Source organism: Somniosus microcephalus, chromosome 3, assembly GCF_052327205.1.
Source record: "Somniosus microcephalus isolate GS21.2 chromosome 3, FLI_Smic_1.0, whole genome shotgun sequence".
NCBI lineage: Eukaryota > Metazoa > Chordata > Chondrichthyes > Squaliformes > Somniosidae > Somniosus > Somniosus microcephalus.
Genome location: NC_140989.1, coordinates 240828382 through 240840680, shown reverse-complemented (window position 1 = coordinate 240840680; position 12299 = coordinate 240828382). Strand labels below are relative to the sequence as shown.

Here is a 12299-nt window from a genome sequence, read left to right as displayed (position 1 = left end):
GCTGATTTGTATCTTACCTTCATCTACCGGCTTTGGTTCCATAATAACCTTGCCTAACAAAAATCTACCAATCTCAGTTTTGAAATTTTCAATTGACCCCCAGCCTCAACAGCTTTCTGGGGATGGTGTTCCAGATTTCCACTACCCTTTGTGTGAAGAAGTGCTTCCTGACATCACCCCTGAACAGCCTAGCTCTAATTTTAATGTTATGCCCCCTTGTTCTGGACTCCCCCTACCTCCAGTGCAGAATGGCTGCTGTGGTAATCCCATTGATTTTTAAGTGCAGTGGCTTTTGTGATCACAACATACTCCCCAACGTAGCAGGTGTGGGGTAAATTACATGCTTTGTACTTCTTTAAAATGAAAGTTTGCGACGCAACAGCAGTCGTAGAACTTCAAAAAGCCTGAAGCACATTTTAATGTGAAAAGGTGCTGTATAAATTGATGTTTTTTTTTCATGTTTAATTTGTTCCTACATCTCAGGGTAGAAAGATACCGTCGGCGCAAGTGACATCCCACCGAACAGTTTTAAATAATATGCCAAGCTGGATAAAGGAAGATGCAATATAGTCATCTTTTGACAATGTTGCGTGACACATTCATCTTTCCAGCACGGTGCCTACCGTTCTGTTTGGCTGTCTCATAGTCTTCCTTGCACACCAGCCGGCTGTCCTCCATCAGATAGAACTCATCCCCCGTGGCCAGCTGACGGTTACACATGATGCAGGAAAAGCAGTGAAGGTGATAGACAAAGTCCTGGGCTTTCCTCACTACCTGGGTTGGGGGGATACCCTGCTGGCAGGCTGCACATTTTGTTCCAAAGCGTCTGCAATTAACCAGAATAAAAAAAACGATAAGGTCAATTTATTTTACAGGTTTGCCCAACATGAATACCACTTTGTTTTTAATCATCTTTCCTGTTTTTAATAATCTTTCCTGATATTTGAAGATGACAAGACTTGTATTTATATAGCCCCTTTCACGACCTCAGGACGTCTCAAAGCGCTTTACAGCCAATGAAGTAGTTCTGAAGTGTTGTCACTGTAGGAAACACAGCAGCCAATTTGTACATAGCAAGGTCCCACAAACAGCAATGAGGTGATGTTGGTTGAGGGATAGAACACTGGGGAGAACTCCCCTGCTCTTACTCTGAATAGTGTCGTGGGGTCTTTTATCTCCACCTGAGAGGGCAGCTGGGCACTCGGTTTAAATTCTCGTCCGAAAGACGCACCTCCGACAGTGCAGCACTAGCTCAGTACTGCACTGAAGTGTCAGCCTAGATTATGTACTCAAGTCTCTGGAGTGGGACTTGAACGCACGACGTTCTGACAGAGGCGAGAGTGCTACCCACTGAGCCGTGGCTGACACTGTTTGATACTAAATGGACAACAGTGAAGCTTTTATGGGCGGGGGGGGGGGGGATGGTCAATGAACTAAACTGGTGCCAGGTGTCAGCAGAGCTTGAAAAGCCATCACTAAATGTAGGCTAGTCCCTGTCTTAGTGCTGGTGTCTTTGGCTGCTTGCCATCCACAAATGTGTTTACTCATCACATCATCGTTTCAAGTTTGAAAAATGATTATAATATTTCTGAGTGAACGGCTGAAGGTTGACTGGTGAGAAGGCTACCCATAATGAAAAAGCAGTGTACAGTATTATAGATTTCAGCACACCAGGGCCAAGTCACTGAAAGGACCACATTCAAGCGAATCCATCATCAAACCTGTCTGTTCATATTCCAACTGCTCCTTATTAAAATCGTACTGGTCTTAAGAGCCAATGTACCAGTGTCAGCTGTGACTCAGTGGGTAGCATTCTCACCCATGTCAGAAGGCCCATTGGTTCAAGCCTCACGCTAGGACTCCATCACATCATCTCCATCGTTCCAGTGCAGCACGGAGGAAGTGCTGCACTGTTGGAGGTGCCGTCTTTCCGATGCAACATAGAACCGAGGCTTTATCTGCTTGTACTGACAGTTCAAATGGGCGTGAAAGTTCCCATGGAGTTATTTAAAGATTAGGGAATTCTCCTGGTGTCCTGAACCAACACTCACCCCATAACTAAGTGGGACTGTTGGTCAGGACATCAGGAATAAAGTGGCTCCTGTACGACAAACAACCCTTAGGGACATGCTGAGGATGTGATAAAGCTCGTTCTTTCAATTGTGTTATATTTACTATGCTTCATCTTTCTCTTTTTATTCCATTGAAAAAATTGGTACCATAAAGTTACTTCAATCAAATCACATTACAAGGTGGATTTGTGTCAGAACAAGCGACACAATATTATCCTCTTCAAAAATGCCAGTTGCCCCCCTGAGGGCACGTTAAATCTGATCCATTGCTCTGTGTCAGGACGATTTTTTTTACATTTTATTTCAAGCAACCGATCATTACAAATTGAAACAGGAAAACTAGCCAACATTTAAAAGTTAACAGCCAAGGCTGTTCACAGAATCAGACTCTGGTTTTCACACGGATATTTCAGTGGTGTATACTCTCAACACACGCATCGTAGCTGTGCTTATCTGTACAGTGCTCTAACATGCTTCAGGAGCAGGGTGGACACAGGAGCCTTGATAACCTGTGGATCCCAGCGATTGTACCAGGATCGCACACATCGGGAACCTCTGCCAATCACCCTGGCGGACTCTCCCGTGACGAGGGAGGTTTCTCTTTCGCACGTCGACAACAGGTACACCTCGGGCACCCACTTGCCTCAACCCGCTGGTACACCCGGCGACTGCTGCTGTTTCTGGAAGGCGCCCCCCTTCCAGCTCCCCGGGACCACTGTTTGTAAAGGGAGTTGCATAAAAAATTGTAAAAGATGCAATTTACTTTGTTTCTGGTTGCTCAGACCATTATCCTGGTCTGCCCCCACCTCTTCCCACCCCCTCGCCGCTGCCCCCACCACCACCAGGTGAGCCCACGTGGCCACTTTGGCGCGCTGGTATGTCTCTTCTCACTGGTGGTTGATCGCCGAACCAGTGCTGAGGCCGAGAACACGATAACTCGTTCCAGAAGGAGTCTCATTGGCTTTCTCACTAGGTTCACCTAGCAAGACAAGAAGCCGGGGCTAGAAAGAGATAAGCTTTTTTTTAATAACACGTTTTGAATTTTCTTGTGGGGCCCAGTGGAAAAGAACCGCCCTCTCTGATCACCTTACCCGAATACCGAAGGCAATTCCTTCGTCCTCCTCGTATTTAAATTTTTTAAAAATATTTTTCATTGAAAATTTGTATTCACAAAGGTGTTTGGATGTTAAGACTGCAATGTGGAACATTTGTCCACTGTTCGCACCTACAGTTAACAATCTCGGGTCAGGAATTAGATACAGGGTTAACCTCCCTCTGGACAAACACTCGCAAGTATCAGGCCATATCCAGAGTGAAGCCTTCTCCGCTCTGTCTCAAGCAATTGTCTCAATCATATCCTCAGAACAGCGCCCCTCATTGTTTTCACATGACATTTCCCTTTTTAACATCAGCTATCCTCATGGCCATTCAGTGAGCCCAGAAATAGGCACCAATCTGTGTCAAATTAGAGTTGCCTTTTTAAAATTAGTCTGAACGAATTTCCACCGGGGACTGGATAGAAATTGCCTAAAGTAATTTCCCTTTGTCTGCATCGGAGGACAGAGGGGCACAGGCTGGTTACAGATACGCAAACACAGACGCAAACATACATGTAACTTATGAAAAGGGCGAAAAAAAACATCAGGTCCATTCGGTGGTGCAACCTTGTGCACCGAGCTCCCCAACCACCAGTAATGCTCACTCCAGGGGGCGGCAACAGAAAATCTGCAACTAGTTTCAGGAAAACTTTGGAAAATTCCTCCTGACTCCCAGAAAAGACCACTTCCATCCATTGGGCCAGTCCTCATTAACCTTTTCCGAATATAATAGTTGCCACCCGACTCCAGATTCCGGCTGCTTTTACATTATAACTGCAGCATTGGTGCAAATCGAAACCACCTCACACCAACTCTACAGTTATAGTGTGAATACACCCTTAATGGTTTAGAACATAGCCAGACTCCCTTCTAGCCAATGTTGCTGCTGTGGCGCAGTCCTCCGCTGCCCTAACCTACTGTGTCACCATCACTAGTTTGTTCACTGGCCTACCACACTGCTACCAGTATTTGGTTTCCTACTGATGTAGCCCACTATGTCAACCTCGCTTAGCCCGCCACTGGTCCAACCACCGTATACTGCATCTTTATATTTCCCCTGACTGATTATATTATTATTATATATACACAGGTATGTGTGGGCGCCAGCAACACTGCAGTGTTTTGTCAACGTTGTCATTCTTCGCGTGTGAGCCTAGACATGACAGGCCATTCGACCATGGAAGGCATTACAAGCAAGCCCGGTCCTGCCACCCGGTATACACACACACACCCAAACACACACACTTGCCATCAGGAATCATTGGAAAGCAATCTCGAGTGGGAACCCTGGCTGAGGTTTAACACCCCTCCCATCCAAGCCCAGGGTTGCTGAGGCCAGATCAGGCAACTCAGCATAGACTGGGGATCAGGCCTGGGACCTTCCTGGACTGAGAGTGCTTGGGAGGGCAGAGCACTGCCTGATTTCCATTCCACAATCCACTTCGACCGATTATTTCCCGGGCTACATCTGACCCAAGACTGCTTGCTGCGGCACTCTAGAGGGAGCTTTCCTCCGCATCTAAACTCTGCTATACCTGACTGGGAATGCTGCATCGAGCACTGTAAAAGGAGCTTAACCCTCCATCAGATGCTTACGATGTTTTACGTGGAGGCGATCCCCTTCACCAGAACAGGATGAAAACAACGATTTCGCCCAGCGTTTCTCTTTTCCTATCCTAGTTCAGTATTCGCTTTCAAAAAGACCAGTACTCTCAAAGCATCTGAAAGACAGAGAAATGACCGAGCCAGCAGATAACGGCTCCCATCTTATCCAGAATGTCCCAGCAAAAAAACCGGACAAAAATTTGCAGCAGCGGGCCCCATTAGTGCGGCATTCAGCCCTTCAGTGCCAAAGCAACGAGTCAAAAAATGCTACTAATTTAAGGAAGTTGGCACTGGCTCGCAGACTGCAGTTTGCTTCTGCCAAGTTTCTGCTGACTTGCGGCGGGGAGTGCAGTGATAAAGTGGGTGAATTTGCCTGAGCTGCCGCTGAGTCAAGCCACCCACTTGCAGCTCAGGTGCTGGAAAAGTTTGAGCGGCTCTAATTTCATAAAGCGACTGGGCGCCCGAGTTGTTTCGCACGCGGTCCTTCCACCCAGAGAGCTGGATCTGAATCGAGCTCCGACTGATGGAACCACAGCTTCAATTTCTGACACCCCTGCTGAAATTGATCCGGCCAGATTGTTCGCCGTGTTCAAGGGCTCGCATGTTAATAGCTACCGGGAAAGGTCACTGAAGCAGACCGTATCAATGGGGTCCAAGAGACAACTAGATGTCTTTCTGGAGGGGGGGAAGAGATTCGGGGATAAGGTGAGGTGTTGGGCTGGTGGGTGGGATTGATCCATGAAATGGACAGGCTTGTTGGGTCCAATTACTTTTTTCCTATTCCTAAACATTCTTCGGGTTTTTACGTGATGTTCCTATGATGGTATGGATAGTCCAAGTTCACTTCTCCGTGGGGGTGAGTCCACAGCCCCGATTCAGCACAACGTTGCAATCGAATAAAGAAAGGCGGCAAGTTTGACCGGTGGGAATGGATATGTAGCATTGAGGCAGTAGGAGGTGGTCTGCTGAAGTTGAGTCAAAAGAAAAGGTAAGATTGAGAAGTATGTACTCGACAAGATTTCTTACCTCCCTCAAAATCATGGACTGCCCCTTGGTTCAATGACTAAATGCACCACAACAACTTTCATCTTGTAAAACGTCCCAAGGCGCTTCACAGGAGTGTTATCAAACAAAAATTGAAACCGAACCACATAAAGAGATATTAGGGCAAGTGAAAGAGGCTGGTTTTAAGGAGTGTCTTAAAGGAGGAGAGAGTGGAGGAGAGGTTTGGGGAGGGAATTCCAGAGCTTAGGACCTAGACAACTGAAGTCATGGCCGCCAATGGTGGAGCGATGAAAATTTAAATGGCATGGAGCCAGATAAATCAGGCAGGTAACAGGCTCGATATTTGATCTGTGCTGCTTTTTGTTGATCTTAGCTGGGAATGGTGGGAGCACTACAGTTGGCCTCAGTGCACCTGGTCTCAGGAGGAGGTCTTGCTCCTGGTCAGTATCCGGTGAGTGCTGCTGGAAAGTGGCATGTGTGAATGTTGGGTGAGGGCAGGGTCGAGCCTGGCTGTGATGCCCACACAAGGTTGAATAACCTGCAAAGTCTCGCTGTCTAAGCTTACGCATGAAGACTGGCCGCTGGGGTGAGGTGCCAGAGGGCTGCTGGCGCATGTGGAACCACACCCCAAGAATGAGCCCGCAACTTCAGGAGACATGGGCGGTGGAGAATGTCCAAGGTATCTCCTGTCTGTTAGAGGTTATCCTTTTATAGTGCATTTTCAAATTATGAGGATTTGCCATTTTGTATCTCCCTTGTCCTCCTGGGAAGCATGGTGGCATAGTGGTTAGCACTGTTACCTCACAGCGCTAGGGACCCGGGTTCAAATCTGGCCTCGGGTGACTGTCTGTGTGGAGTTTGCACATTCTCCCCGTGTTTGCGTGGGTTTCCTCCGGGTGCTCCGGTTTCCTCCCACAGTCCAAAGATGTGCGGGTTAGGTTGATTGGCCATGATAAAAATTGTCCCTTAGTGTTAGGGGGGATTAAATATATGGGGTTACGGGGCTACGGGGATAGGGCTTGGGTGGGATGGCTGTCGGTGTAGGGACCGGATGCTAGGGTTTGGATGATCAGCCATGATCTCGTTGAATGGCGGAGCAGGCTCGAAGGGCCGAATGGCCTACTCCTGCTCCTAGTTTCTATGTTTCTGAGCTGCCCTGGTGATTTAGTGGTAAAAGGAATCATTCATGAGCCGCTGCTCTAATTTACATAGTCTACAGCACAGAAACAGGCCATTAGGCCCAATTTGAATGGATGCTAGTGCTTCAGAGTGGCTGAATTAAAGGCGCCCAACCCTAGATAAATCACTATTGGCTCCAGCCACTCAGCTCAAGCCATATTTGTAGCTGCCATTTTCAGGTTGCACCTGTTTAAGCCATCCTGTGCTATAATCAGAGTAATTTTAACAGCAGGAGATTAAAGACCTGAATTTAAAGCACATCTTTTGAAAGAGCTCTGAATTATAATAGTTATAATGTTACTCTGATTTCTCAGTTATTCTCTCTTTTTTCCCCCACAGTGGGAGTGAACAGATGCATCAGTCAGTGCCACAGGCATCTCTGTGACAGCAACATGATGACTATATTGGTAGGTATGGAATATATACACTATTGGAGACATTAGGACTATTAATATAAATTCTAACATTCTTAAAATAATCCAACCATCGCTTTTTTTTCTTCTCCCCACCTCAACATATAGCCAGTCCTGCCCCTACCTACAGGTTCTGTTGCTGTCCCAGGTGTACTGCACATATCCACTGTATATACAGGAGCCAGTGAAGCATACATCAGCCATCCCCAGATGTGCTCACTTGAGAACTGACAAAATTGGGTTGCAGTAGTAGCGGTAATTCCTGAGTGACAGACAGCCCCTGATCGCAATCCCTTCAGAGGAAATCATTGTACAGACAGCCCCGATCTCAATCCATTACAATTTTCTCTGACAGCCTCATTGAATTTCTACCAACCTTTCATCATCCTCACTTTTCCTTAAAACAGACATTTTTTTACTGCAGCCATCCAATTATATGTGTGTCCATGAATCAGATAAGTTTGCCCCCACCCCCTTTATCCAACATTCTCATCCTCTTTGTATTTCTCCAATAGGTCAGGGTACTGTGGTGTTCAACTGTGACAAACCCACTTCTACCACTCAAGGCTTCTTTTAGCCTGCACAGCACCAAATACAAACAGTAACAAATAATGGCTACTTACATTGACCTGTGGAATTACCATTACTATATTCCACAGATGTGCCGTGTACTAAGATAACAACAACCTGCATTTATGTAGGACCATTAAAGGAGAAAAATATCCCAAGGTGCTTTACAGCAGGAAAAATAATAAGGAAAGGACAATGCCCCATAGAGGGATAATTTGGAAAACTTAGTCAAAAATGGGCTCTAGGAAGCTTTTAAAGGTAAAGAGGGAACGTGGAGGGGTTGAGGGGATGGAGTTCCAGAGAGTGTGGCTGAAGCAGTTGATGGGTCTGCCACTAGTGCACAAAGTCATAGGGTCAAAGGGTGCGAGCAGGCAAGTGTGGCTGGAGGAGGTGGTACCTGGAGGACAGATCTAAGTCTTGAAGGACTTTGAGGATGAGCATTTTAAATTCAATATGTTGGGGCAGATGACATCAGTGTAGATTAGCAAGGGCAGGTATGATGGGCGAGTGGGACAGGATATGGGCGGCTAAGATTTGAACAATTTATCGATGGAGGAGGATAGAAGGCAAGTAAGGAGAACAGTGCAGAAATCTAGTCTAGAGGTGACAAAATGCAGATAAGACTTTTGGCAGTAGGGAGAAGGCATGGGTGGTGATGTGGGGGCAAGAAGAGAAGTTATTACTGGAGATGCCCTGTCTGCAATAGGACAGATAGGAGAAGAACCATGTAAGGGCAGTCCCACAAAGCTGGACAACTTGAAGAAGGATGTTACAGCCAAAATCATGATTTTTCCTACATTACAACAGTGACTACAAGTACTTCATTGGCTGTAAAACGCTTTGGGACATCCTGAGCTTGTGGAAGACAATGTAACTATAAGTTCTTTCTTTCAACTGTGTTGAATGTCACGGAGAGGTTGAGGAGGACAAGGAATGCTAGCACACTGCAGTCATAGTCACAGGGGATGTGCTTTCTGAATTTGGCCCGGATGGTCTCAGTGCTGTGAGATGGCAGAAGCCACTGACACAATTCAAACATGGAACTGGCAGACGACAGCTGTTCAAGAAGCTTAGAGAGGGGAAAAACGTTGCAGATAGGGCAGCGGTGAGGCCGGCATGGTGGAGCTAAATGTGGTTAAGACAGATCTGTTGATGACTGATAAGTCCTGTCATGTGCCAGGTGTCTTTCAAAAGGAATTCAAGGTATCTGGAAACTTAACTGTTGATATTTGCTGAGGTCCTCATGTACCTGTTGTGCAGTCCAGCCTTAGATGCATGGGGGCTAAAAATTGAGTAGCATCCCAATTGGGGCGTTAACTTCGCCGGAGCGCTAAAAGTAGCGCCCTGGAAAAATTAGCGCCCCCGCGCTGGAACTTGAGTGGTTGCACCCCAAGGGGAAAGCAGGGCGCTACTAAGCGCCCCGCATCCCTCTTGGGGCACTGTGAGTCAATATTGCGGCGTTGTGGCGCTGCGCCACGTTGCGCCACAGTATTGCAGGCCTTCCTCCCCTTCTTAAAGGGGAGGGGCCTTGTGCAGCGCGACCTGGGGCCCAGCTGGGCCCCCGGGGATCGGGAGTGCAGGCAAAAGAGCCCGGCACTCAAAAGAAGTGCCAGGCATTTGGAGCACAGCCAGCACTCCGCGGGGGCGGGGGGGGGGTTTCAGGAGGTCTGGGACGGGAGCGCAGGCAGGTGCTGGCAGGTGGCCAGCAACAAAAATGGCCGCCCCGCACCTCACCTTTAAATTGCACCTCCCCGGCCGCAGGTAGGCCCCCCTGACCCCGTCGTACATGGCGTCCGGCGGTAAGTCAGGGGGCACTCCCGAAGATCGTGGCCGGGGCGTGAGCGGGGCGCTGCGCACGCCAATGACGTCATCACCAGCGGCGCAGCACCGCAGGGTGCTACCGGTTAGCGCCACCACTAACCTCCCGCTGAGATTTGCGGGAGGCGTGGGCAGTGCCGCGCCCAGGCGCTAGTTGCTTTGCGTCCCATTAGTGCCCTCTTAAGGCGCTAACGGGAGGCACAACCAACTGAATTTTTCCCCCATGATATTTAATACATGTGATTTATGTTGTTTCATTGGTTAATTAATATATACAAGTTACATTATTTCTAAAAAAAAAATCGCTTTGATTGTACCTTTCATTTCTTTGACCCTTCTCTCCTTCCGCCCTACAACCGCCACCAGCCCCCTTCACCCCCGCCACCACATTGTTTCTTCTGCTCAGTGTCAGTCTCTCTGCTCTGACGTACTCCTTTATGTGAGGGGTGCTATATAAATTCAACTTCTTCTTTGCACCAAAATTGTCAGCAAAGTTGAGCAGTACGTTGTAGGGAGGCACTTGTGTCCTTTCAATGACTAACACAGAGAGGTGTATGTTTACTGATATTTACACACCTCAATGTTCAGATGAAGTCAATAAATTGCTCAAGTCTTGCTATCACAGTTTATGATGTCTTCTAACCGCTTGATGCAACATTGGTTTGACATACACCCATGGTCATGTCATCCTACATACAGGAAATATGGGGGGATTTTATCTATATATTTATACAGGTGTGCTATTCCTTGTAACATAAAGTGCAATACAATTCAATTACACTGCAATTCAAACTATACTGGACATTATCATTTCAGTGAAAATCCTATCTCCTTGCCAGTAGTACCGCAGTGCCATAATGTGCCACAGAGGTTGCCTTCCACTCTATGGCTCAGTATTACCACACACCAGGGTACTACAGGACCTGGCTATATTTGTTGGCGCAGTGCAAAAGCACACTACTGTACACAGGCCTAGCTACCACTCCATTACACAATGCAACTCTGCTTAAATGTAGTACACAGCTAGATATATTCCATGGCACAGTATAGTAATGTGCTATAGGGACATCGAGTACTCCATGACACAGTATATTAATGTACTATAGGGACATCGAGCATTCCATGACACAGTACATTAATATACTATAGCGACATCGAGCATTCCATGACACAGTATATTAATGTACTATAGGGACATCGAGCATTCCATGACACAGTATATTAATGTACTATAGGGACATCGAGCTCTCCATGACACAGTATATTAATGTACTATAGGGACATCGATCATTCCATGACACAGTATATTAATATACTATAGGGACATTGAGCATTCCATGACACAGTATATTAATATACTATAGGGACATTGAGCATTCCATGACACAGTATATTAATGTACTATAGGGACATCGAGCATTCCATGACACAGTATATTAATATACTATAGGGACATCGAGCATTCCATGACACAGTATATTAAAGTACTATAGAGACATCGAGCATTCCATGACACAGTATATTAATGTACTATAGGGACATCGAGCTCTCCATGACACAGTATATTAATGTACTATAGGGACATTGAGCATTCCATGACACAGTATATTAATGTACTATAGGGACATCAATCATTCCATGACACAGTATATTAACATAAGATAGGGACATCGAGCTTTCCATGACACAGTATATTAATGTACTATAGGGACATCGAGCATTCCATGACAAAGTATATTAATGTACTATAGGGACAATGAGCATTCCATGACACAGTATATTAAAGTACTATAGGGACATCGAGCATTCCATGACACAGTATATTAATATACTATAGGGACATCGAGCATTCCATGACACAGTATATTAAAGTACTATAGAGACATCGAGCATTCCATGACACAGTATATTAAAGTACTATAGGGACATCGAGCATTCCATGACACAGTATATTAATGTACTATAGGGACATCGAGCATTCCATGACACAGTATATTAATATACTATAGAGACATCGAGCATTCCATGACACAGTATATTAATGTACTATCGGGACATCGAGCATTCCATGACACAGTATATTAATATAAGATAGGGACATTGAGCATTCCATGACACAGTATATTAATGTACTATAGGGACATCGAGTGCTCCATGACACAGTATATTAATGTACTATAGGGATATTGAGCGCTCCATGACACAGTATATTAATGTACTATAGGCACATCGAGTGCTCCATGACACAGTATATTAATATATCCCCCCAGTCTCTCGCTCTCTCTCTTCCCCCCAGTCTCTCGCTCTCTCTCTTCCCCCCAGTCTCTCGCTCTCTCTCTTCCCCCCAGTCTCTCGCTCTCTCTCTTCACCCCCAGTCTCTTGCTCTCTCTCTTCCCCCCAGTCTCTCGCTCTCTCTCTTCCCCCCAGTCTCTCGCTCTCTCTCTTCCCCCAGACTCTCGCTCTCTCTCTTCCCCCCAGTCTCTCGCTCTCTTCCCCCCGTCTCTCGCTCTCTCTCTTCCCCCCAGTCTCTCGCTCTCTCT

At 46.5% G+C, this 12299-nt stretch overlaps 1 protein-coding gene across 1 annotated transcript in view; it reads right to left on the bottom strand.

Moving 5' to 3' along the window:
- lhx4 (LIM homeobox 4) overlaps positions 1-12299 on the bottom strand; it is a 423339-nt gene that overhangs the window by 22793 nt on the left and 388247 nt on the right. The window contains exon 3 of the mRNA XM_085978002.1: positions 624-826. Within this exon, the coding sequence (XP_085834128.1) occupies positions 624-826 (203 nt within the window). The remainder of the gene's footprint in view (positions 1-623; positions 827-12299) is intronic.